Source organism: Petaurus breviceps, unplaced genomic scaffold, assembly GCF_028583685.1.
Source record: "Petaurus breviceps papuanus isolate PSGF00001 unplaced genomic scaffold, PetGlider_PUasm1.0 90849, whole genome shotgun sequence".
NCBI lineage: Eukaryota > Metazoa > Chordata > Mammalia > Diprotodontia > Petauridae > Petaurus > Petaurus breviceps.
Window position 1 is genome coordinate 2,083,374 of NW_027187361.1, and position 27,985 is coordinate 2,111,358.

The 27,985-nt window shown below is 35.7% G+C and overlaps 1 protein-coding gene across 1 annotated transcript in view; it reads left to right on the forward strand.

Moving 5' to 3' along the window:
- ANOS1 (anosmin 1) overlaps window positions 1-27,985 on the forward strand; it is a 276,670-nt gene that overhangs the window by 169,523 nt on the left and 79,162 nt on the right. The window contains exons 4-5 of the mRNA XM_069073050.1: window positions 17,259-17,481; window positions 25,700-25,884. Of these exons, the coding sequence (XP_068929151.1) occupies window positions 17,259-17,481; window positions 25,700-25,884 (408 nt within the window). The remainder of the gene's footprint in view (window positions 1-17,258; window positions 17,482-25,699; window positions 25,885-27,985) is intronic.

A 27,985-nucleotide genomic window follows, 5' to 3' on the forward strand; every position in this document is an offset into this window, starting at 1 on the left:
GGATGGATGGATGGATGGATGGATGGATGGATGGATGGATGGATGGATAGATAGATAGATAGATAGATAGATAGATAGATAGATAGATAGATAGATAGATAGATAGATAGATGATGCATGTATAGAGCATTTATTGAGATCTTAATATGTTCCAGTCACTGTGTTAAACATTGAGGATAGACAATGCAAGCAAGCAAGAGAGTCCCTGCCCTTAAGGAGCTTATATTCTAATGGGGCAGGACAACATATGAAAGGGGAGTTGGAAAGTAGAAGGTGAAGGAGGAGGTAGCTGGATGATTTGTCAGGCAGCAAGATGATTACTTGAAATTGGTATCACAATAAGCTTGATATGGAAGACAGTAGAGTAGGTCATTCTTCTTTGTGTTTTGATATGACAAGAAAGCAATATAGAGCAGAACAAATAAGAATAATGGTACTCTACCTTTTAGAAATTCTATAGTGCAGATAGCACTGATCAGTAACATTGGTAAATCATGAGGACACATGAAATGGGTTGAAGAAATGAATAATTTCTTCAAATGCCAATTATTTTAATAGAATTAGAAACACATATCTCCAGTTACAGACAAGTATTTCATAGTAATTTATTATTATTTTTTTGGGCAGTGGTACTTTCACCTCCAAGTCACAAAACAATATATTTTCCCTACCAGAATGATTATAAAAACAAATACAGGAATAAACCAAAATCAAATATACAAAGAAACCTCTTCACTATAAACCTTTTATTTCCTAAAACTAGATTGAATAATTTAATTTATGCGATCATTGCATTCCCAGGTGAAGGTGATCTGTTAACCAGTACAGGTCAAATCCTTCTCAGCAGCTTAGGGATTTACTTAAGGATTGAGCTATTAAGCCACTTGCCCAGCTTCACAAAGTAGGGATATGTCAAAGGTGGGATTTGCACCAAGATCTTCCTGGTTGTGAGGGCAGCTCTATTTCCATTTCTCCATAAGATAAAGCAGACAATTGAGGAACTACTAAATACGAAGAGGGAAAATTTGAAGACTGAGGTGAGGGAAAAGTCCATTTAATGCAAATCTATGAAATTATGCCTACTTTAATAATGAAAACATGACAAAACCTACCACTTTTCAAATAGCCTTGAAAAGATCAACAAACTTATACTTGAATTCCAAAAAGCGCTTTTTAATATGACATCATTTAATTAAGCAATAGACAAATTATAGTAAAATACTCATTAAAAATATCGCATATAATCATTATGAATGTATGTATTCTCCAATTATATTTAAAAGAAAGGGTCAAAGAATTTTAGGATATGCACATAGTAGTATATTCAGGAGCCATAGTTATAGTTAGAGTCATAGCAGAAAAGGCAGAGCTCTCAAGAAATTCTCCAAAGGACAGATACTAAACACTACCATAAAAGAAGCAACATGAGAGAAATGTTATAGATCTAATGGAAGGAAATGAAAGATTACATCAAGATCTAGCAAGGTGCACTGAACTGAAAACCTGAATGCCATATTGCTCAATAAAAGTCACCAAAAAAGAAATTATAGGAAACGAATATTAAAAATACAAATATCAGAAACTTCATATTGCCTTAATCAACAATGAAGGGAAAACCAAATGGTTAAGATGACACATAGAGGAAAAAAAGTCAAAATCAATTGAAAAATCTACTATAAAGGCTTGAGAAATAAAGATATGGAGCTATACAGAACTCTTCCAGAAAGTAGGACGTAGAACATTTCTGATCATTTATGAAATACCAATTATTTTAACACAGCAAAAATGCAAGTTGGTTCAAACAAGAAAAAGAAAGCTTGTGAAATAATTATAATGTATGTTGGAATAGTTCCTGTCAAAGGTGACTGAAACTCTAGTCTCTCTTTAAAACTAGAAAATAGCAAAGCAGGTGGAGCTAAGATGGCCAAGTAGAAATAGGACTTACAGGCAGCTGTGGCTTCTGCTGCCTCCAATACATGTAAAAAATGATGCTAAAGAAACTTTAGAGCTACAGAACTGACAAAGTGGCAGAGAGAAACAAATCTCCCACTGAAGGAAGCCCATCAGGCTGGCAGGAAGGGTCCATAGCAGCTCATTGGGAGCTAAGGGTAGTCCCAACTGAGCAGTGGTTATAGCCCCAGGGCGGCCCCAAATAGCAGCTGCTAGAACAGATTTCAGAGAGTAAATCACCAGCAATTGTAAAGGTTTCCAGACTTCTCAATCTATAAATGCCAAAGACAAAGTAAAAGGTCAGTATGGAACCTGGTTGGTCTAGGGGAGGATAGAAGAGTGTGGTCCAGCTGCTACCTCTTTTTTGCCCCAAATATTTTGCTGGCCCATCTGTAAACCATGCATGTCTCTTTTGTTCCTCAGTTAATACATCATATCCCTCATTCCATTTTACAGTGGACTGTACCAACTGTTGCTTTGGCTCAGGGGGTGTGTCATTCCTCTCAATTTCTATGTTTGCTATAGATTCATGCAGAGCAGAGACTCCGCTTTTGCCTGTTTTCGCTCTATTTTGAATATACCACTTCCATTTGATTATACTAGCCTCTTGGGCATGTCCAATTCTGTGAGAAGCTGGGGTACTCATTACCCAGGTCATAATTGGGATTCCAGGTGTTAATATCATTTCATGGCCCACAGTCAGTTGTTCAGTCTCCACCAAAGCCCAATATGCAGCTAACAACTGCTTTTCAAAAGGTGTATACTGGACTCCAGATGAAGGGAGTTTCCTACACCAAAATCCCAAAGGTACATTTTGGCTTTGTTGTTTTTGCCATAAGCTCCAGTTTGCATACTCATCTTGTACAGTCACTTGCAATTCCACTGGACCATTTTGCATGGGCCACAAATCAAGGGCCAATTGTATGGCAGCCTTGGCTTCCTCAAAAGCTTTACTCTGCTCAAGTCCCCAATCGAATTCATATTTCTCCCGTGTGACTCTATATAAAGGTTTTAAAATCTGTCCCAAATGTGGAATGTGGTGCCTCCAGTATCCAAACAATCCTATGAACTTTTGGGCCTCCTTCTTATTGGTAGGGGTAGGAAAATCCTGAATCTTTTGTCGGGCTTGAGGAAGAATCTCCCTTAGCCCCTTGTTCCATTGTATACCCCAAAATTTCACATTTTGAGCTGGTCGTTGAACCTTTGCAGGGTTAATTTCCCACCCTTTACTTTTCATATGCTCAGTTAGAAGGGTCAAACTCCTTTCCACTACTTTCACATCTTTTCCCTGTATCATGATATCATTAATGTAGTGGGTAAGCTGTACACCAGGTAGCTTTAATTCATCCAACTGTTCAGCCACAATCCTGTGACAAATAGTGGGGCTATGTATGTACCCTTGTGGCAAGCGGGTGAAAGTATATTGTCTACCCTGCCAAGTGAAAGCGAAGTGGTCCCATTGTTTAGGGTCTATTGGGATGGTGAAGAAGGCATTTGCCAAGTCAATAACTGCATACCAAGTCCCATCATATTTCTGGATCCTTTCTATTAAGGTGATGGTATCTGGAACAGCAGCATACAAAGAAGGAGTCACCTTATTCAACTGTCTATAATCCACAGTCATTCTCCACGTCCCATCTGATTTTCTTACTGGCCAGACAGGATTATTCCATCTTGTGGTTGTAGGGACCAACACTCCTGCTTCAACATATTCCTTTATAGTAGTGGTAATTTCATCTTGCCCACCTGGCACACGATACTGTTTTAAAGTAATTACTTCAGAAGGTTCAGGTAAAGTGATTGGGTCCATTTTTAGTTTTCCCACTAAAACTGTATTAATACCTATCTTCCTCACAGCAAATTGGTATCTTCCTTCAGGTAAATTCAGAGTCATGCCTCTCAATACATCTATTCCAATGATGTATTCAGGAATGGGTACAACAACCACAGCATATTCCTTCTTAGGTAACTGCCCAATTTTCATTGTTATTTTAACCTGTCTGGCTGATATTTCAGTGCCTCCTAGACCTGTGATGGTAATAGGAGTTCCATGTTTAAACTTATCAGGGTTTCCATAGATAAGTGTGGCCTCAGCCCCAGTATCAATCAGTGCCCTAGTCACAGTAGTTGATCCATTCTTCCAATAGATTGTTAAACCAATATGGGGTCTGCAATCTCTTCTGCATATTTCTTTTATCTGGGCTGGGGCTTGGCCTATCTCCTATTCCCCCTGAAGGTGGGGCAAACTTGGATACAAAGATTCAGATTCAGAAATACCTGCAGGGGTGGTTCCTGCTTCCCTGTTCATTCTAATGCTAAGTACCTTTTCTTGGTACAGCTTATGCAGCTCTTCAGTTGGAATACCATCTATTCTTCTAAAGTCCACCCCTGCTCTTAATAGAGCAGTAAACAGTTCCCTTCTTGTGGGTCTATTTTGTCTCTGAATCCTCTGGCTGTTTACTCTTCTCTCTCGAGGCAATTTGTCTTTTTCCCATTCCCCTAAATCGCTTAATTGTGAAATCTTATCCAGCACCTCTGAAAGAGGGTGCCCTATTTCTCCAATTAAAAGAGTCAGAATTAGGTGCTTATATGCAGGAGGAGCCGTCTTCACTATGATATTTCTATGAGGAACTCCTAGGGGGGTATCATAATATGCATTTGCATCTCCAATCAGGATAGCAGTTTTCATTACCTCCTCCTTTAGCTTTCTCATACAGTCTCTAAGTGAGTACCAGGGTCTGTCTTCCCTAGGCCACATAGATTCAATAGGATATTGCTTTTTGCATCCTTCTGCAGCTAAAGGTAGAAGATTAGTTTTGTTATTTCCTCCTTGCATATGGTGATCCCTAAAAGCCTGGTGTACAAAAGGATTCTGACTGATACTTATGAATTTTAAGCAGTCCTCACTGTCCAGTGTTATTCCTCTGGCGCCTTCATCAGTGATTCTTACTATCCAAGACACTAAAGACTCCCCCATTCTTTGGGTGAATCTACTCAATATATCAGTGATCTCCTGTTGAGTGAAATCCTCAATTATCTCCCTGGACTCTGTTTTGCCTCGGTGGTTCTCCTGTCTTCTTCTTTGTATGGGGAGAGCTTCTACATTAGAAGACTCCTCATCTAACCTTGCTCCATTCTCCTCACACACATCCTCCTGGAAGATATCAGGGCAACTCTGCCCAGCCTGTACAAAAGCTGCATGCACATTCGTTCTGCTAGTTTTTTGCTTCCTTTTAGCTACATGAACAGTAGCTTGCTCCTGGACCACATGAGTCCCTCCAGTTTGGTCTTCTGAGTGCTGTGACACAGAAGAATCCTTAGGCAAACCAGCTGACTCCCTAGCCATCCGAGCTCTTTCCTTCAGCAGCTTATCCCTACTTTTACACATAAGGCGATAACTTGTTAGCAGCACCCAGCCTCTCCTGCACACTCCTGCCAGTTCTTTGCCTGGTTCTATGGGTATTGCTTTCAAACATCTTTCCAAATCTCCAGGTTCTCCCTCTCTTAGCCTTGGTTCCCAGTTTTCACAGGGCCCTGTGCTTTTAGCCCATTCTCTGGCTAGAGAGGAATAAGGCAAATCCTCCCATCCTGCAATAGCCATTTCTCCCTCTAAAGCCCCACTGCTTCCAAATAGAGGCCTGACATTTTGTGATCCCATCCTGGTCGCCAAATGTATCAGCAATGCCATATTCACAATGCCTATGGAGATTACAGATATGCTGATATAATTATCCATCATAAAATACATCATGCTTGCCATATGGGGGAATAAACTAGAAAATTTATTAAGATACCAAAAGACTGAGTCCCAAAACCAGAAAGTGAAAGCCATCAGAGTAGTTATGACATTGGCACAGGTAGATAAAGTAGAAAGCACCCACATTTTCAAGCCTTTAAAACAGAACAGGCTACCTCAGGCAAAGGTCCTCCTCTTCCCACTCACAGCAACCACCCAGAGTCCGGGAAGTGCGCTCCCAGCAGCTCCGGCCCCTGGCAGGCCTCAGCAGGAGTCCTTAGCAGAAATTCTGGCTAACTCAAAAAGGGCTTCGCGCTGCTGCTGCCTCTGCTGCTGCTGCCACCGTCGCCACAACCGCCAGCCACCGCAGGAACTCTAGTTTGGCTTCCGCTTCCTCTTGCTCCGCCCCTTCCTGCTAAGTCAGCAAGTCCAACGGGGCATGGAAGATCTTTAAATCCCATAACCCTTACAACTACCTGAAAGACATGATTAAAAAAAGAGCCTAGACACCATCTTTCAAGAAATTATCAAGCAAAATTGCCTTGATATTCTAGAACCAGAGGGCAAAATAGAAATTGAAAGAATTCACCAATCACCTCTTGAAAAAGATTCCAAAAAGAAAACCCTTAGAACTATTGTAGCCAAATTCCAGAGTTCCCAGGTCAAGGAGAAAATACTGTAAGCAGTGAGGAAGAAACAATTTGAGTATTGTGGATATACAATTAGGATAACACAAGACCTAGCACCTTCTACATTAAGGGGTCAAAGGGCTTGGAATATGATATTCCAGAGGTCAAAGGAGCTAGGACTAAAACCAAGAATTGCCTACCCAGAAAAACTACAGGGAAAAAATATAACATTCAATGAAATAGAGGACTTTCAAGCATTTTTGATGAAAAAACAGTTGAACAGAAAATTTGACTTTCAAATACAAGAAGCAAGAGAAGCATGAAAAGGTAAACAGGAAAAAGAAATCATAAAGCGCTTATTAAAGTTGAACTATTTATATTCCTACATGGAAAAACAATTATTGTAACTCATAAGACTTTTCTTATTATGAAAATAGTTGAAGGGAATATATATGTATGTATAGGAGGATGTCTGTATATACAAATATATATGTGAGTGTGGGCATTTGTGTGTTCATGTATACATAGACAGAGGACACAGGATGAGTTGAATATGAAGGGATGATATCTAAAAATATAAAATTAAGATGTGAGAGAGAAATTTATTATGAGAAGAAGAAAGGGAGTGATAGATTAGGGTAAATTAGCTCATATGAAAGAGGCAAGAGAAAACTCTTACAATAGAGGGGAAGAGCAGGAAGGTGAAAGGTAATGGAACAACCTGATTCTCATTGAATTTGGCCTAAGGAGGGAATAACTTACACACTCAATAGGGCATCTTACCCTACAGGAAAATAGTGGGGTAGGGGATAAGAGCGGGGAGGGCAGATTGGGGGAGAGGGTAGTTAGAAGCAAACATTTTTGAAAAGGGATAGGGTCAAAGGAGAAAATAGAATAAGTGGGGAGTGGGATAGGATGGAGGGAAATATAGTTAGTCTTTCACAATATAACTACTATGGAAATGATGTGGGTAACCACACATGTACAATCTATATTGAATTGCTTATCTCCCAGTGGGGGTGGGTGAGGAGGGAAGAAGTGAAAAAAATCTGGAACTCGAAAAGTTTTAAAAACACATGTTTAAATATTTTTTTTTACATGTAAATGGGAAAGAAGATATACAGGTACTAAGGTATAGAAACCCATCTTATCCTACTAGAAAGTTAGGGTGGTGAAGGGGGAAGATATAAGAGAATACAGATTGGGGGAAGGGGTATTCAGTAGGCTTGGTATTTTGGGGTGGAGGGTTGGGGAAAGACAGGGAGAGAAAAAATTGTAACTCAGAATCTTGTGGAAATGAATGTCAAAAATGAAAAATAAATAAATTTTTACAAAAGGGAAAAAATGACAAAACTGGTAAAAAAAAAGTAGCAGTCAGATAAAATCCATAATTATTGGCACAAAACCTATCATTGCTCAAGTTCTGCCCTCTTATGTATTGCTAATATATAAAATTAACCTAAGTCTAGTAGGAATGATAGAGTATTTGATGCCCACAGAGAAAATTGTTTATTTATAGAGTAAAACATTTTAAATATGTAGCGCCAATATTATAAGGTCAAGAAAATAGACATAAAATGTGGCATTTTTTTCAGGGAGTTAACTTAATACCATTATGATTCTGTGTAGCTTGAAATGCCTTACGTCTTCTAAATGGAAATAAATGTTGGTTCTAAAGTTAGAAGGTAGTCAAACCAAAGCACTTGATATATCCATCGATAGCATGAAGATATATGTGTCCACTAAAAATACATTAAGCAGCTACCTCCTTCATCTCATGAAGTTTTCTGTGATGATATAAAAATGTCATTAGGACTTGATAAAAATAAAGTCATTAATGTGCATCAAGGAAAGAGAGAGACTGAAGGTTTGGGTTCAAAGGCCACAAAGAACCAATAGATAGCGGCAATCCCTACAGATAACTTGATTTCTTCGAGATAAGATGAAGAAAGATATTAAAGAGAAAACTGTGGTTGAATATTCACAAAGGAGTACAGACATTATGAAATCAAAGCTGAATAAGAATATTTCAACATTTGTAACACAATACTAATCTTAACATATATTTAAGAATTGTAAACTGTACCATAACTGATTTGGAAAACATTGTAATAAGAACTCATATAATATTAATGAAAAACTTGACTGTTACCCTAAAGCAGATATTCGTTCACCAAAAAAAGAAAGCAGATTGTCATCAGAGAGCATGATAATATGCTTTCAAAAAACCCTAAGAGAGGTACTTCTATATCAAAATGTCATTACTTCACTCAGTGTCAGTGCTGCCAACCTGTACATATGATTCAATTTGTTGAATGGAATAAAAAATAATTTGTTTGTGGAGGTAGCCTATGAAATGGTTCATATCCCAGAAAAGAATCAAAGGACTCTCCAGGGATTATATTCACTTGAACTCAATTGACATGTTGACTAAATGTTGAACCAATAACTTGTAATGCAGATTTGTTTACAGTGGTCGTGGAGGTGAGGGGAAGAAGTTTGGTGGTAATTCAGGACCAAATCCTTACCACTAGAAATTATAGATAAATTATCCTTAAGGAACCAAAACTTGTTGTACATTATACAAAGAATGGTATACATGGTGAAATATATAACTTCAGACTTAAAATAACAATACCTACTGAAAATGTAACTAGATTTGACTTGGTGGCTAGATGATAAATCAGAAGCTCACACTCTCTATCCTATACAAATACATTACATGCCCATTCTATAAGTGAAAATCTCAAAATATCCTTGAGAATTCAACAAAAATTTGAACTGAAACCAAATGACTGTCATTGACTGAACTACTTCCCACAACCACCAGAACATAATATTTTACAATTTAAGAATAATGTTTCTTTTTCAAATAGGTGTTGATACACCAAATATTCCTAATCTCCAAACTTCTGAATGAAATGTTTTCAAAACACATCCTTAACAAAACAAATAAAAATCATGTGGGGACAGGATGAGGTATTTTTTTTAGCAGTATTATTCCTAGAATTATTTTCACAGGTGCTGTTATTAAAATATAGAAAATTCCCTTATATACAGAAACTTTAATTAGAAATAATACGTATTTTATGTACATGTAGTCTGAAGAGTAAAAGATATACAAGAATAAGAGCAGGGTCGTGATGACCTTGGACAGATCAAGTAATCAATCAAAAAGTTCTTTATGAAACTCTCGCTTTCATTCACATCATTCTGAATGTTGCAGGATTATTTGTATAATAACGTCATTGAAAAAGACGAGAACAGGATAATGATGGTGGTGATGATATGGTTATCTTGCCTTTTTTATCTTCTGATGACAATTTAATGTCTTCTTTTAAAATGTAGATTGATTAAAATATTCATCTCAATTTTGAACTTAAACTACTAAGAGAGAACATTTCATTCGGATAGCAGAACACCCAAAGAGGATTTTCTTTGAAACAATGAATCTCCATTTCATACCACCTGCTTTTTAAAAGAATATAATAACTTTATCAGGTTACTTTCAAACTTCCCTCTGAACTTCTATCTATTGTCTTCTATGCATTAGAAAAATTTCAATAGGCGCCCCCCCCCCCGGTGTGTGTGTGTGTGTGTGTGTGTGTGTGTGTGTGTGAGAGACATCAGTATTGTTACTCCCTTCCTATAGAACATTCTTCTTCCTGATCGGTAATTGCATTGTTTAGAGTTCTTAAAATTTCAAATTTGTTGCCATTGTTGTTCTTTCATGTCATTCTCTTTGGATAAATTGTTCTCCTGGTCCTGTATCAGTCCATATTATCCAAGATTCTCTGAGATGATATCTTTATTCCTTACAGTACTATAATATTTCATTACAATCATGTACCACAATGTGCTCAATCATTCCCTAATTATCTCAGAGTTAATCTAGGTAATCAAACCTCCTTTGTTTCTAGTTCTTTGCTTTCCTCCTTTTTTGTTCCTCACTTTAGGATAAACAAAATTCTTTGCTTATAGCTGTTCATTCCACAGCTTCCTCCCTCTTAATCTGCCTGACATACCTACTTTTTCACCTGTTGCATTGGATGTATACATGTGTATAAAGGAAAGAAACCCACCTTTGCTTCAGATAAGATTGGGATGACTCTCATGGCTATTCCATCTGTGCCCTCCACCATGACTGTACGCTCTTCTCATCCTCTTCAATTATCTCGCCCTCCATATTAATTTCTACATTAGTACATTCTTTTTACCCTCTCTTCTGTTCCACCTGTTCAAGTCTCCAGAACAAATCCACAGACTCTCTGCTTTCTTATATAACACCTTCCATGCCTTTTGAAGACATTCAAGTTCTCAAGTGACACTTGTTTCTTCTCACTCCTTATAATGTTAGCACTACATTAAAATAGAGGACCTTCCTATTGCTTAAATGGATTTACGTTTCTAGATTTTTCTGGATATTATTTTTGTATTTCAAAGTTCCTACTTATCTATGGTCTTTTTTATCAGAGATAATTGAAAGTGTGATATTCTTTTAAAGACCTATCCCCCTTCTTTCCTCCACCCCTACCCTGGGAGGATTAAACTAAACTTTTCAGGGTAAGTTATTCTTGATTGTAAACTTATTTCTTCTGCCTTTTGGAACATTGTATTCCAAGATTTTTTTCTTATTATAGAAGTTGCCAGATCTTGTATGTTGCTGAATGTAGTTCTTTGGTACTTTAACTACTTTCTGGATGCCAGCAGGACTTTTTTCTTTGACACTAAAGCTCTAGATTTTGGCTATAATATTTCTGGACTTTGCCTATTATGAGATGATTTCAGGAGAAGATTTATGGGGTCTTTCTGTCTTCACATTGTTCTCTATAGATCTGAGCAATTTTCATGTATAACCTCTTGAAATGTAGTTTCCAGATGGAATTCAGTGATTCTTAAACTATCTTTCCTTTGTTTCAAAATAATTTATTTTTATTAGCTTTCATTCCTTCTATTTATTTAATCTTTTAATATCATTAAAAATCTTTGATTTCTGTTTGATTTATTCTAGTTTTCAATCCATTACTTGGATAAGGTTTTGCTACTTTCTTTTTTAAGCCATTTATTCTCCTTCCATTTCTTTCCTCAAGAATTTTACTTCCTTTTTTTAATCTCTTGCTTCATTTCTTTTAGTTATTCATATAGTCTTGTAAAAAGCCTGTTTTTCTACTTTGAGTCTCTATTTTTAGTTGTTGCAGAGTTACTCCCTTCAGCTTTGGGGGGAATCTGTAGATCTCCAATTTTCAAAACTGATCACTGGATTTTTTTTTTTAATCTGCTCATCTCTGTCTCCATATTTCTGGAAAAGGGCTTTATTCCAGAGCCACTCTTTCCCTGTTGCATTTTTTGGCTTTTTGGATGGATTGGTCAGCCTTGCTTTGTCTTTTCTTGGGTTCTGGGTACCTGAACCTCTATCTCACAGGGTTATACCGCCATGGATTTTTGAGGAACAGTATGATGGATCTTCAGGGTTCTCTTTAGCATTTCAGAAAAGAGTGTTAATGACCTTAGAGCTTCTGAATCTTCAGTGTGGCAGTAATCATCACTTTATGCGACCACACTGGGATCTTCTAAGATCCTTACTTGAGGGTTTATGGAACACCCTAGAATTTTCTTTGTGAATCCCTCTAAAATAGCTTTCTATAGACATAGAGTCTTAAAAGCTTACCTGCCCCTGGCCAGTCTCTGGTAAAGCTTTGAGGCTGCTCTAGTTCTGACTTTGTTGGTAGCACTCTTTTTTTATTTTGCCCTTGGACTTCTAAATAATCTTATATGGATGGGGTGGAAGAGTCACTTACTATGGTTTTTCATGTGATTTCTTAATCATTATTTGGTCTGGTAAGAGTGTCAGATTTTTGCTAGTTCAGGTATATAAGAGCTGGACTGTATCTAGGCTGTCTTATTGGCCAGAAGTTCCAAATTGATATTTCTAAAATATAGCTCTGATCATATCACTCACATACTCAACAACCTATTATGGCTCCCTATTGACTCTAGGATTAAATGCTATTTCATCTTTATATTTTTCTTTTTTTATTTCTAGTTTTGCATAAATTTTCTTATGTATATAAGTATTAGTATGGTAATATGTATGAAATTCTCAAATAAGAAAATATCAATATATTGGGAGTACATATTTATTAAATTTTTTTCTGATTATGTGGCACAATAAAAAATATGGAGACTACTAATTTAGAACAGTGAGTCCTTTCCATTTATCTTAATGAAGGATTAGGCATGAGAGAAACTTAAATTGAAGATAATTAAGAGATATTATGAATAATGTATAAGGCATTTACTCAGTAGAAATGTGACTTTCCTAATTCTTTTTGTTATCTGTTCCCTTATCTTGTTTTTCAAAAATTGTATAATGCTTAGGGGAGGTGGGAGACTTATTTCAGATAAAATTAGTTGTAGTTTGCAATCTGGTTTCCAAACAAATCACAAGGCTTTACTGTGTGTGATGGAACAAAACAAAACAAAAAATCATAAACAAATAGATTAAGAACTTGTATTTCAATTATGTAAATATTTTATTAATTCCAGTTATTGAAAGGACTTTTGTTTTCTCTAGCTTTTCTTCCTAAAAATTATGTGGACCTATTACTATTTGTACATTTAATTCAATTTATTAGTGTAGACATGTGCCTGATTTTATGGTCTCTTTGGTTTGGTAACTATTGTGCTGTTGTTACTAAAATTCATTTATATTTTGTTCCCTTGCAAATAGCCATTTGCCTGGAAATGAGATAAATCCTTAGATTTTGGCTTTTATAGTGGTTAGAACAGTGAATTTGGGATTAGAAGACCTAAGTTCTAGGAGTTTGTCCCTCATACCTGAGTTCTAGATGTTGTCTCCCACTTATGAAGAACATGATCATGATATAATTTACAAGCTTTAGTTTGCTCAGTAATAGTAATATAATATTCTATAAGATAATAATACCTCTACTCTGTACCTCTTAGAGTTTTTTTGTGAGGAATTTTTTTTCCTGAGACTTGAAAATGCTATGTGAAGGTGAATCATTTTTTCTCCAAAATCTTCCTGTCTAGTGCACTATTTCCATGACTCTCAATAAAGATTCATGCCTTCTCAAGGAATGAGAGGTTTACATTGTATACCACATTTTCAACTACATAACTCTCATTTCATGTAAATCATATGGAAAAGACAGCTTTGTACTAGACCACTGAGTGCCCAGGCCAAATTTCTCTACTGTGCATCTGTTCCATTCCTACTCACACTTAAGCATTCCTTAACACATATATACCTTTCCATACTATTTATGGCCCTAGAAAATCTGTACCATGTATAAAATGCTTCAGTAACTTCTTAGAGATTAGGAGAGCAAAAGAAGGAAGCCAATGGGGAATGGAGAGAAATTTATCTGGGTAACACAGAGCTATAATTTAGTTATGAACTCTAAGAGATGGAAGGGACATTACAAGTCACTAAGACCAATTTATATCTGACAGAATCCCCTACAAAATCACAAGTGGTATTACAGCTTTCACTAGAATTCCTCTGATGGGGGGGGGGGGACACTGACATAGCCCATTCCACCTTGGGACTCAACTGACCTGTTAAAGAGATTTTGCTTAAAACTAAACCTTATTTTGTTCCATAAAACTCACCTCCATTAATATAGTTCTGTTTTCTGGGACCAAGCAGAAACCATCTAATCCCTCTTCCACATTATTTGTTTTAAAGCAGCAATGATAAAAATATTAATGTTTGGCTCACATCACATAATTTAGAATTCAAGAGAGTATAGAGATCTAAATGATCAAAGTCAATTTTGACTAGCCGTCTAAATCATTCATTTTACAAATGAGAAAGCTGAAGTTCACAAAGGTTAAATGCCAACTCAGTTAACTCTATGTTGTTGTTGTTCAGTCATGTCCAACTCTTTTTTTTTTTTGCTTTTTGGAGGGAAATTGGGGTTAAGTGACTTGCCCAAGGTCATACGGCTAGTTTTGTGTGTGTGTGTGTGTGTGTGTGTGTGTGTGTGTGTGTGTGTTAAGTGTCTGAGGCCAGATTTGAACTCAGGTCCTCCTGACTCCAGGGCTGGTGCTCTATTCACTGTGCCACCTAGCCGGCCCATGTCCATCTCTTTGTGATTCTGGTTGACATTTCCTTGGCAAAGATACTGGAATGGTTTGACATTTCCTTCTCCAGTTCATTTTATAGATGAGGAAACTGAGGCAAACAGGGTTAAGTGAGTTGGCCAGGGTCACAAAACTAGGAGTTTCTGAGGCTGAATTTGAACTTGCGTCTTCCTGACTCCAGGCCCAGTGCTGTATCCATTGTAACAAACAGTTGCTTTTGATAGGAATCGAATTCTGCTTTAAAATAATCAGTTTTAAGTGAATTAAAATTAACTGAAGGAAATTTAACAAAAAGATTAATATTAATCTTTGTACTATAAAGACAAGGCCCAATTCCATTCAACATTTTAAAATACTTAATTTATGCAAAGCCCTGTGCTAGGCTTAGGAGAGATGTAAAATTTATATTAAATAATACAAAATATTAATTTATAATAAATACACACTAAAGCACTATCCCTGCCCTCACATGGTTCTCTTGAATTTAGCTGCTTACAAAGTAAACCATGGACACCCATAGCTGAAAACCAGAATCACTCTAATGCAGCCCCATCTTTTCTCTCTAAATTTAATGGCTCCAGATTTGCTTGAAATATTAGTGTCTTGCAACTACAATGCAACAGAATTAAAAGTCATTGTGCGTGTGTGTGTGAGACACTAAAAGTATATATGAATTTCTTATGGTTATTTCTACTCTGTACAACAGTTACCTTCTATTAGCATGGGCAATAGAGAGCATGCTATGTTGTTTGATTTTTTCCTATCACACATGTTTAGCTATCTGTGTGTAAAAGCCTGTGCTGTGTACAGAAACTTGAGTTTAATTGGCTTCATTATACCACAGGACCAATTAAATGACTGTGGTTTCTAAGTCAGCAATCAGTAAACACATCCTAATTTTTATACTTGGAAATTTTAGGCCACAGGGTCAGAGTGAGTAAAACTAATACTAAATGATTTTTTTTAAGTGTGCAGTGTGTTCATTTTGTCAAAATAGGCAGGTTTGAAAAATTTCTACCATTGTTCAAGTTCTACTAACATTCTTCTTTGATGAGAAATTTTGGGTAGGATGCAAATTTAAAACTTCAAAGGCCAGTAATAAAGAGCTGCACATTTAGCAGCTAACTGAAAAAAATGAGCTGTGAAATAGAGAGAGGAAAGCCTTGAGGACAGATTATGCCTGAAGGAGCTATAAAGTTTCCTAATTAACTAGCTGCAAATTTGTGATTTCAAAATTTAGACCATGGCCCTTCTTTTCCCATGTCCCCTTGCCATTAGCTAAGCTGCTAATTTGAAAAGAAACAATTTTATTTGGATCAATTAATATTATTTTCAAATATCAGGTAATAATCAAGTGTTACTTATCCTCTATTGTTTGGATTCATAGGTCAGATGCATTTGGATTTATAATTCCTATTTTGAAACTAAGCTAATTTTAGTTAATATTGATGCTATTTGCATTTTTTTTTATTGATCTAAAGTCATTATTTGGAATCATTTGTTCCGTTTAGAGCATGTAAAACCACAAGGAAGTCATTACAAAGTAGTCCTTTTTTATGTGAGCTTATCAGTCATTATACTATAAATTACTGCGACTGAACCTAAATTATTAGAGATTTTTATATAATAAGCTTCAAGGAGTATCATACTCTTAACCATTTGGAATATAATCCTTAATTTAATGAGAAAAAGTAAAGCAAAAAATGGGTATTGAATCTTTGTGAGCTATTCACAAACAGTTAATTCTAGAAGTCTAGATTTCCAAAAGTTTAACATTCAATTATTTCTAGAATTGGAATCAGATGTGAATTACCCATTTCCATTAAGATATAGATAATTGATTATAGTCACTCACCTGATTATTTAGAAAATTGTACTTGTACAATATGGTTAACTACAGTCTTCGCTATTGAGGCAGTCAAATGTCAAGCAAAGTATATGGGACTGTGGTTATGCTAGTACTACATTGACTGTATTATAAATGACATTTTAAATATATGTTTTAGAATTTGTTTTAAATATCAAATTGTGTTTGAAACATAAATTGTATTTTCAGAATAAATGCTTTATTTAGTAAAATATGTAGCTTGGTTCCGGATAATGAATAGGATTAAAATCTGCTAAATTATCTTTCTAAGACAACACAAATATAGATAGGAGGCACAGTGGGTCTGGAGTCAGGAAGACTTGTATTCAAGTCAGGTCTCAATCACTGGGCAAGTCACAAACTATGACTACTTCAGTTTCCTTATTTGTAAAAATGGATATAAGAATAGCATCTGCCTCCAAAAATAATATATTAGTAAGGCATGTTTCAAATCTTAAAGCATCATGTAAATGCCAACTATTAACAATAAGGATTATTTTGTGTGTATGTGATTCAAGGAATCCCCTACTTAGACACTGAGAATAATTTTCTTAGTTGACAATTTTAAAACTATTTTGGGTGACTTGCTATCAACAGAAAAAAAAAGATATGCAGTTTCTTTCAGAGCAGTGGATTAGATATCCCTTCCTGAATTTATGAATGATTTAATTCAAGCAGTAAGCAATTATGAAGCGTAGTAGCCCATATAAAGGAATAAAGTAGCTTAGGTATAAGCAAGGCAGAGCCCCAAACTATGGTGTTCCTCTTTTAGTGAGTTAGCACATGGTATTTTATGTGTCATCTTCTTTAAGTAGGCATGTAGTGTAGTGGGTTGAGAGCTGGGTTTGCAGTTTTTATTTTAAAAGAACCATTTGAATTCTCAAGAAAAGCTTTAGGAAATGTGCCTTCCAGAAGGCTTTTTTCTTTAACTGAAGACTGCATTTCCTTTCCCCCTTCTCTTTTTTAGCCTCTTTTCCCCAAGAAGAACTATGAATGCCTAACAAGCTGTGAGTTCCTCAAATACATTCTGTCAGTGAAGCAAGGTGATTGTCCAGCACCAGAGAAGGCCAGTGGTTTTGCAGCTGCCTGTGTGGAAAGTTGTGAAATCGACAATGAATGCTCCGGGGTGAAGAAATGTTGTTCGAATGGATGTGGACATACCTGCCAAGTCCCAAAAAACCTGTACAAAGGTAGAGATCATAATTGGGCACTAGAAGGGAACTTGACCTTTGATTCATGAACAAAGCGGCTTAGAAATTGCAGTTTTATTGTAGCTTCTGAACACAGATAAAACTGAAATCTTAGAGGACGAAATTATGTTGGGGGGTGGGTATTAAGCTACTACATGTTTCTTTTGTGTCTTGTACAAACCATCTTAAACACAGACATCTTGAGATGTCAGTGAACCATAGACATTGGACACATGGGTTGGGCTATCCACAGAAAGTCTTGTTTACTTTAACCCTAATGAGAATTGTTGAACCATTGTAACATCTTAATGTTAAGTGGACACAAAACTGCTTACCACTGCAATGAGACTTTTCAAGAATGTAAGTACCATAGCATACCAAGTATTTATTACACCAGTAGAAGACTAAATAAGCTATGAAGCTTATTTGTCCAAGAAATGTGAAACAGAAGTCTTTTTTTTTAAAATCTGGATACCCCAATTGTGTATTACAACTGTTAGTTTCAGAGAAAGAATCTTATTGGATAAATTTGAAATATTTTAACTTAGTACTCTAAAACATCAGTGAGTTTCTTTTCTTTTCCAAATAAGGTATTTTTTAAAATAAAATAAAGTTTTAAATCAATTTTAATTTGTACTCTTCCAAAATGTTTGTATTAAAAATTATAGGAAATAATGATCATCTTAAGATTATCATTATACTTTTGAGTCACAAGTGATCGTTTAGTAATTATTCTCAAAGAATGGGAATCCATTTGATTTGATGTTAGTATTCATTTTTTACAAAATGGCCAAACTCATTCTTTGCAATCTGCTTTACAAGTCACAGCATTGCTTTATTCTTCTTGGTCATGATGGATTAGAGGAAATGTTAGATTTCATGGTCATATTGAATTTTCAGTATGGGTTAAATCATATTGGCTTAAGGATTATTTGACACTAACTGTTGCTAATCTATTTCTGTAAAGCTTACTAAGGTCTCTTGAGCCACATCTATAACAATTCAAGTCCTTGAATACTAATACTATGACAGATGCCATTTGATCTGCCTTTTGGATAATATGAAGACTGAAAAAATGGGGAAATGTATCACTTAGGTATTTTATGGTCATGCCTGGTTAAAACAGCGTACAATGTATTTATTACTTTATATTGAGCTGTTACACATACATATTCCATAGATTTTATTCTAACACATGGATATGTCAAAAGCTGTCCGTGAACTTATAAGTCAGCAAGGGGTAGGATCAGGAAAGAATACTGAATCTGAAGTCAGAGAATTTGATTCTGCCTCTGGCTCTGTGGGTTACTACCTGTTTGATCCTGGGTTCATTATGTAACTTCTCTGGGCCTTGGTTATCTCATCTGTAAAATAAAAATGTTAGATGATAATTTTTAGGTTCCTTCTAATGCTAGATCTTTTATCTTAGATTGGTTAATCAATAGTTATTGATTCCCTTTACAGAGAAACATACTCCAATCTGTCCTCCATACAGATGCCCAGATGATCTTCCTCAAGCACAAATCTAACCACATCACTCCCTTCCCTATCCCACTTCCACTGCTTCAGTAAATTCAAGTGGTTCCTTGTTGTCTTCTGATCAAATATAACTTCCTTTGTTTTGTATATGAAGCTTTTCACAACCTGACCCTTTCCTGCCTTATCTCTTTTCTTACATGGCACTCCTCTCCATCCACTCTCTGGTCCACTCACACTGGTTTACTTGCTGTTCTACTCACACAACACTCCATTTCTCTTCTCCAAGACTTTTCTAAGATACTTGCTCCTGATGCAGCAAAGTCAAGATATTGAGCATCCTAAGGATTTCCAGGGCTTTTAACATTCTGTCTGTGCCTGCAGTGATTTCCCTTCCCATCTTCTGACATTTTGTGACCCTGTTTGGCGTTTTCTTGGTAAGGATACTGCAACAGTTTTCCATTTCCTCCTCTGACTCAATTTATAGATGAGGAAACTGAGGCAAATTAGGTTAAGTGACTTGGCCAGGGTCACACAGCTAGTGAGTGTCTGAACTTGAATTTGAACTCAGGTCCTCTTGACTCCAGGACTGCTGTTCTATCTGCTGCACCCCCTAGCTGCCTCATTCCTTTTGTACATATTCTGTATGTATGGTCATACATATTAGAATGCAAACTCCTCCAGGGAAGGGACTATTGGACTCTAGTCTTTGTGTCATCCTCAGTTCTTAGTATAGTGCTTGGCACATAGCAAGCACTGAATAAATATTGTTGATTGATGGAGGATACTAAAATTAAATGGATTTATCTAATTTGTGCAAATTCAATCTAACAGTTCTGATTTGCCAGAGTTAAAGCCATGTTTGAGAAACATGTTTTTCTTTTATATAAATGATTTCCATAGAGGAAAAATTAAAAATTGATTCTTTAAGTCTCAAGATGTGTTACACACTAATGGAATTCTTGCATGGGAGACAGCAGATCTAGGTTCTAATGATAACTTCTTTTAACTAACTATATGACCTTGGAGAAGTAATTTTACTTTCCTGGGCCTTAGGTCCTTCATCTATAGAATAAGGGAGGTGAAGAAAATAGTCTCTAAGATTCCTTCTGTCTCTAAAAGTTATATGTCAAAATGTTCTATGCTTGGTACTTATGTCCCTTTTAAATGCATTTGACCATTATGAGGCAAAGGAAATGATTTTAGAATGCATGACATATGGAAAGGAAATTCTGATTTAATCCTATACCTAAATAATCTGTTCTTTTGGCATATAGTAGATAATGATATTACATATTACCTGGCATATAACTTTGGACACAAATCATGGAAAGACTAATATCCCTCCAATGAACTGACCATATTTATTTTGATAATAATGTTTGGATACAAGTCATGAAATATTTTATTACAAATTTCTTCCTTATTTTCTCCAAAACTATTCTTGATGTGATCATATCCCTAAAGTCTTATTAGTAATAATAATTTACTTGTTATATGATGTAAAGTCCTAGAGTGGGCTTTCAGGTACTTTGTAATTATAGGAACTTAGTGAATACCATTATTCAGAATTATTATTCTGGAGATTCTAAGAGGGGAGTGCAGCTACTTATTTTTCATTGACTCCCGAAATAGTAGTCTTTTAGGGGGAAAATGGTTTTTTTTTAAGTCAAGGGTTGAGCTTCAGGTAGAGAATGAAAAGCAAAGAGATAGGGTAGGGTGCCTGAAGGAACCAGGAAGACCTCCACAAAACAAGTTAATGAGCCAAATTAATACTGATGATGAATGGCATAATATTGTAACATCCAAATTGTAATCTTTCCATCTCTATTGCCTGGAACAATACCTCTTCCTTAATAGATGCTTAATAACCATAGGTTGAATTGAAATACTCATTTCACAACATCACACCGTTAGTTAATGCTAAATTGAATTTAATTTTTTCAAGAGCGATTGTCATCATTGCCATAAGGGAATAAGGGATTCCATAGCATAACAAACACAAGATCTTAGAGGCGAAAAGAGCTTTAAATATTATTCAATCTCTTGGTTCTCAAATACCTGTCTTCATACTATTACTGATTCCAAGTGGCATTTCATTATGAAAAAATATCACTGCCCAAGGCCCAGACTTCCTAAAACCTATACACTTTAAAATTGTTACTTTTATTCCCCCTCTTTGTCCCTAAATCCTATATTTTGTATTACTAAAAAATTCAAAATTGTCATTGTGGAGTGCAGAGTAATCCAAATTAGAGGACTGAGATATATTCCCAGTATTCAGTACAGTAGATAATAATAATAATTATTATGACAATAAAGCTTACGCATGCAAATGTATATCAATTTAAAGTTTACAAAAAAATCTTCGTACATTATTTAATTTACACCTCACTGTAACTCTGTAATGTAAATATTATCCCCACTTTAGAGATGAGAAAAGTTGAGATTCAGAGTTTTCGGTATTTCTGTATGGTCAAAGAGCTAATGTCAGAGGCGGGCTTTGTACCAAGGTTTTCCTGACTTTAAAGTCAACAATTCCGTTCCCTGTGTTATACAACCTACTTGTTTTATAAGATGAGGTTGAGAACCAGACAAGTTGGGTGACTGAGTAGTTGCAGATGTGGAATTAGAACTCAGGTCCACTACGTCCATGAGAATTATGTTAATACCACACCATATACTTAATACTGTACTTGATCATGTTGATGGTATTCACTGCAAGAGGACCATAAACTGGAAACCACATTTAAAACATTATAACTATGAGATTATAGGCATAGGGCACTCAAAATGAGGGAACTCTTTTCAGCAGGGCAGATTAATAACTCTTCTGCAATTTGTCATATTAGAGAGTTAATTGGGCATTTAATCATTAAGTACTTCACTCAGGGTCACTAAGCAGGGATAAAATTATAATTCAGGTCTAACTGACTCAAAGCCTTCTTCTTTATCCATCACACTAAGTTTAAGTAATTATAAGTCTAGCACTAATGAATTCTGATGTATAACCACTAAATGGTAGAAAATTTCATTCAGAAATCATGCATTAATTTTTATCTTTAACATATATATGCATATAAATATATTTGAGTCTAACAAACTAGTAAAATGTCTTTTAAAATAATGATGAATTTTTTTTATTTGAATAGTGATTTATAGTACCTATGACTGTACAAATACATTATTTTTGGCATGGTGATACTCATGTGACATCTTTAGTAAAAAAAAAAAATGTTATGTCCATTTAAAAGACGAGGAAACTGCAGAGATCAAACTTTGTCAGGACAGACCTACCTATCTACCTACCTACCTACCTACCTACCTGCCTGCCTGCCTGCCTGCCTGCCTCCCTGCTTACCTGCTTGCCAATTGATAGATTATACATTTCTGTAATCTAAGAGCTTGTTTAGTTTGCAGAGGTTAAGTACTAGAGGGTTGGCCACCAGGTGATTTTTTTGTATTTGCTTGTTTTTGCTACAACAACTCATGATGACCATCCACTAAGGCATGGGAGAATTGCAATTTGCATCAATGACGGGTTTATTCCCATCACTTGTATCATAGAGACTTGAAGTACTACAGTATAAATTCCAAAAACTCATGTATGTTACATTGCAGATACACCTTAGAACAAGTGACCCAGTGACTGAAGTGTTAAATCAATTATAATTTGGGGGGAATGTTTGTTATATTTATGAACTAGCATAAAGAGATACTGTGACTTGGGGGAAGAGAAAGCCTCCACTTGATTTGAAGTCCGAAGACTTGGGTTCCAATGATAACTGCTATTTTACTGCCTAGACACAGAGGGTAAAGTAGTGGAAATAGCACAGTGTTTGGAGTTAGGAAGACCTGAGTTCAGATTCAGCCTCACACACTAATTTTGCGACCTTGGGCAAGTCACTCTGTCTGCCTTAGTTTCCTCAAATGTAAAATGGGATAATAGTAGCACCTACCTCCTAGGGATGCTTTGAAACTCAAATGAGATTTTTATACATACACACATGTATGTGTGTACATATCTTGCTTACTACATATATATTACATATAATTATGTATGTATGTGTCTGTCTATATATCCATCCATCTATCTATCCCTCTATCTATCTATCATCTATCTATCCATCCATCATCTATCTATCCATCCACCCATCCATCCATCCATCCATCCATCCATCCATCCATCCATCCATCCATCTATGTATCATCTATCTATCCGTCTCTGTCTATCAATCTATCTATCTATCTATCTATCTATCTATCTATCTATCTATCTATCTATCTATCTATCTATCTATCTATCTATCACCTATCTTACTGAAGTGCCTAGCATATAGTAGGTACTTAATGTTTCTTTTCTCCATTTCTTCCTATTTAACCTTGGGGCATTAACTAATTAACTAAAGAGCATTTATTAAGCTCATACTATATGTCAGACATCAACCTATCTTCAGAGGATGCAAAGACAAATATGAGATAATTTCTACTTTCACAGAGTTTATATTTTACCAGAGGAAAAGTATTGAACTCCTTTGTGTCTCAGTTTCCTCATTTCTAAAGTGAAAGGATTGTACAAAATAATCTCTACAGCCTGATATTTAAATGATGGTTAATTAATTATTGAATTAGTAAAATATATTCTAATATTATTAAATAGTACTTTTCAGATTTGCAAATAGAAAAAAAATACTTGGGTAATCAAACCACATCCATACCTGGTTTGGACTGATTGTTCCATTGTTCCATAGATACAGACTATGTTTAGCATTTAAAAACCAGAAGGCTCCTGATACCTTAGATTATACTTGACTTCTTGGCACTCACTTGTGGTTTTTTTTTAAAACTATTTTAGCACATTTTTGATATCATGTTGTTGGAGCTAGACTTTAAAAATTCTTCAGCAGAAGAGGATAGATTTCAGAAAACTAATTTGTCCAAAAATAATGAAAAAGCCTCATAATTTACATAATGAAAAGCACATCGAGTAGTGATTGGATGTACACATCTGGTTATGAAATTGATGATACTCGTTCTACAAAAGTAGACTCTCATGCACTTGTACCGGCTTTAGTTGTTTGTGCTGCTGGGATCCATCTGTACACAATTACATACACCAGAGAGGTTGAGTTACTTCCAATCAAGTGAATCCAACTAACCCTAATGCAAAGCAGATGGAAGCTTTCTTAACATGCAAATTGCAGGATTATTGTACATCATAATTAAAGAGAGATTTTTAAATGAAGAAATTTGAACTGACATAGCCCATGATACTCATTACATTAGATTAAGACTGTTGGTTGCTGAATGATATCCAAGATTAAAACCTTTTAGAAAGGGATTTGGATGCTGGGATTTACTGCTGATGAGTTCAGATTTCTTCAGCAGCTACAGTATTTACTATAGTTTTATTTACTGTAAAGGATTACTGCATTGGAGTACCATAGGGAATGGTCTATTTCTAGAGCCCAGAGAAGGTTCTTTTGTGAATTTAAGAAAGTGAACAGTCTTCTTACTTTTTCCCAGTTAAATTTTTTTTAGACATAAAGCAGATCAATAATATAAATTACTCACTATACTTTAATTTGTACTATCCATTTGCTTACATGATAAATTTATACCCCCACCCTTTCCTATACCATACTGTCAAAAAAGAGGACTTGATTTAAACCTGGAGAAAAGAATTAGGGATAGGGAAAAAGGGGGAGAAGGTGAAGGTAGGCACTATAACTTTGTTCCAGTATTTAAAGGAATGGCCTATGGAAGAGGGATCAGGTTTGTTAGGCTTGGCCCTAGACAAGAGAACCAAGGATCAATGGGTTGAAGATGCAAAGAAGAACATTTAGGCTTGAAGTCAGGAAAAACTTTCCCAAAGTGTAATGGGTTGCCTCAACTCATAGTGTACGTTCCCCCTCATTAGACATATTTAAACAAAGGTTGGCTGGGTATGCTGTAATGTATATTGTCATTTGGGCATAGGTAGGACTGTGCTGGAACCGTCATATTTTAATAATCAGCTCATAATCTGATTGTTAAATTTTTGATGTGAGTGTTTATACTTTAGAATTTGGCAAACACTACAAAACAAGATTTAATTTATTATTTTGTTGATTGTGCAGACTTAACCAATTGCCTTAACTAGTTAACCAATTAAAATTAAATTAATGTTCTGCAATCTCCTTATTTACTACTTCATTTTATTAGACTCTTTTACTCATATACCTCTTGTTTTCTAGGATAGAAGTTCATGAGCATTTTTTATTCCATAATGATGGAATTGAACCTAATCTGAGAATTATGTCCCATATTAGCAGCATTTTTGTCTATCAGTAGAACCTTAAGAAATAGAAAGGGAAGAAATGACTGTATAACCCCTTTTCTGAACAATATGTGAACTCATTATTAATCTTCACCAAGACAGCTGTCAAAAGGAATCCTGCTCTGAAGAATGACCTTTGAGAAAAAATGGTTATAAAGATACTATTTCAGATTCATGAATCAGTTTAAACATTTTTAAAACAATGAGAAGAGCAAAGAGTTTACCATGACATATGCTAGCTTTGTGTCAGATACTTTAAATAAGAAAAATTGATATTTAGGGGCCACTTTTATTAGGGGAACTGAGTACCAATTGATTTAAGATTAGCCCTTTGACGTGTTTTCCTTCTTAAATGCTCACCTCAGCTGAAGTCACACATAGACTGTTTTAATTGACATATTTTTCTATGTTGTCATGTTTCAGGTGTTCCTCTGAAGCCCAGGAAAGAGTTACGATTTACAGAACTTCAATCTGGACAGCTGGAGATTAAGTGGTCCTCGAAATTTAATATTTCAATTGAGCCGGTAATCTACGTAGTGCAGAGGAGATGGAATTATGGGATCCATCCTAGCGAGGATGATGGCACCAATTGGCAGACTGTCGCACAGGTTAGTCCATTATGGGAGATTTTTTTGGAGGGGTGGGAGCACTTCTACTCCCATAAAACCTTAACTTGTTGCACTTCATTCAATGTAATTCTTAGTAAAGAAGTAATGAATATCAGATGCTGAAAGAGGAACGCATGGAATCAGAGGGAGAGACAAGGCTGAAGAATGAAAAAAACCTAAATGCTGGCTTAGTTCTTTATGGTGTGGTAGGTGAAACAGTAGACTTAGAGTTGGATGCCTTGGATTTGAGTCTTGCATCATAGGATCTCACATTTAATTAGGGCTGAAAGAGACTTTAGAGGCTTTGTCCTTCATCATGTACGTGAACCGAGGTCCAGGAAAATTTGGGTGACTTACCCAATATCATACAGATAGGAATTGACAGAGGCAGGATTTGAATCTGTAAAGCCAGTCCTAGCTCTGTGGCCATAGGGCCTCTTTTCCCTCTTCTGTAGGCCTCATTTTTTTCATCTGTAAAATGACAGGATTGGGCTAGATAGTCTTTAAGATCTCTTCCCGATCTATCTATATTTCTATGAAAAAAAAAAACATAAAAATACAGTATCTGAATAATAGCAATTCATTTCTTCTAACAACTATGTTTCCTTAAAAGTAAAATGGAAACCTACTATAAATAAGCAATACAACATTGTTGAATTTAAATTTGGTGATTTGTCTCATGACTCTTCCATTTCTGTTCAACTTATACTTTTCTCACTCCAGAGGATCTGAGATGAATGAGTATGAGATGCATATCCCCAAACTACTTAATGGGAAGCAGCCAACAGATCATAAATCTTGACTAAGTGCTTTCCTTGTTTCGGTGTGTGTTTCTCAAAGTATCTATGGCCCACCTGAATGGCAATACTCCAGATGTTTATCTTAACATTGCTTCGTCCTTCTCTCCCTTGTTGATGAGGAAAGCAAAATATTTTTTTTTTCCCTTAAAGAGTTGTTAAATGGGCTACCAGCTGCAAGAAAATAAATGGAGGGGAAGAAAAATATATTTTGAATGTGGAGCTGATTCATGTTTTTTTTTTCCTTTACCAGCTAGAGTGAATTTTATGCACTTATGTCTATATATTTTTTTATATATTCCCTTCAAATTTAAATGGTAGTCCAGGTCTCTCTCTGTCTCTGTCTGTTTCTCTCTTCCCCCTTCCTTCCTTCTCTCCCTTTCCCTCTCTCTTTGTAATGACTATAGAAGGTTCTTTGATATGAGGTGTTTTTTTTTTTTAATGATCTAGTTTTTTTCTCAGAAACATTATCCTTGAAGAATAAGGGATCAACACAGAAAGCATTTAAGGATTTCAATGTAGACAAAAGAAGGAACACAGCTCAGTGGATACAAAGTTTGCCTCAGAGATAGGAAGACCTATAGTCAAGTCCTGCCTCTAACGCATACTGACTGTGTGATCCTGAGCAAGTCATGAACCTCTCAGGGCCTCCAGGTAACTCTCTAGGGGAGTGTGTACACTGATTAGTAAGTGGAGTTTCCTCACCCTATAGTAGTAATGTCCAACTAGAGTAGAATGGGGAGGACCACTAAACTATACAGAAACTTCCATTGGCACTGCATATTCACTTAGAAAACCACATATTAACATCATCCACATTCTATTGTAGTTTTGTTTATTAAAAAAAATTCCAATTATATTTTAATGTGGTTGGGGAGTATTGTGGGTCATAATACAGCATTGTTTATATCTATGTTTAATTTCTCTGCTCTACACCAAGGAAATTACAGATCTGGACAAAAACAAAATGGAGAAGTGAGAAATTTTTCACTAAAACTAATATCACATAAACGACAGAACATTAATTTTAGTCACAAAAATCCCAACCCAACTCTCTCCTCTTTCATAGCAAATAAAACTTCTCAGAAAGGTTTTAATGGTGGATATTTCTTGTGCCCTTGAACAGTTATGTGGTTTCTTTTTTCAACCATCAAAGTTTGAAGGGCTAATCATTGTAACTGGGTGAATGGTAATTTACTTATTTTCTTTACAGAGAAGAACCTTTGAATTCTTTTTTCCCCCTAGTGAAGGCAAGAACTAATGCTTCCTTGGCATCTACCTTATTCTATGAACATAATTCCATG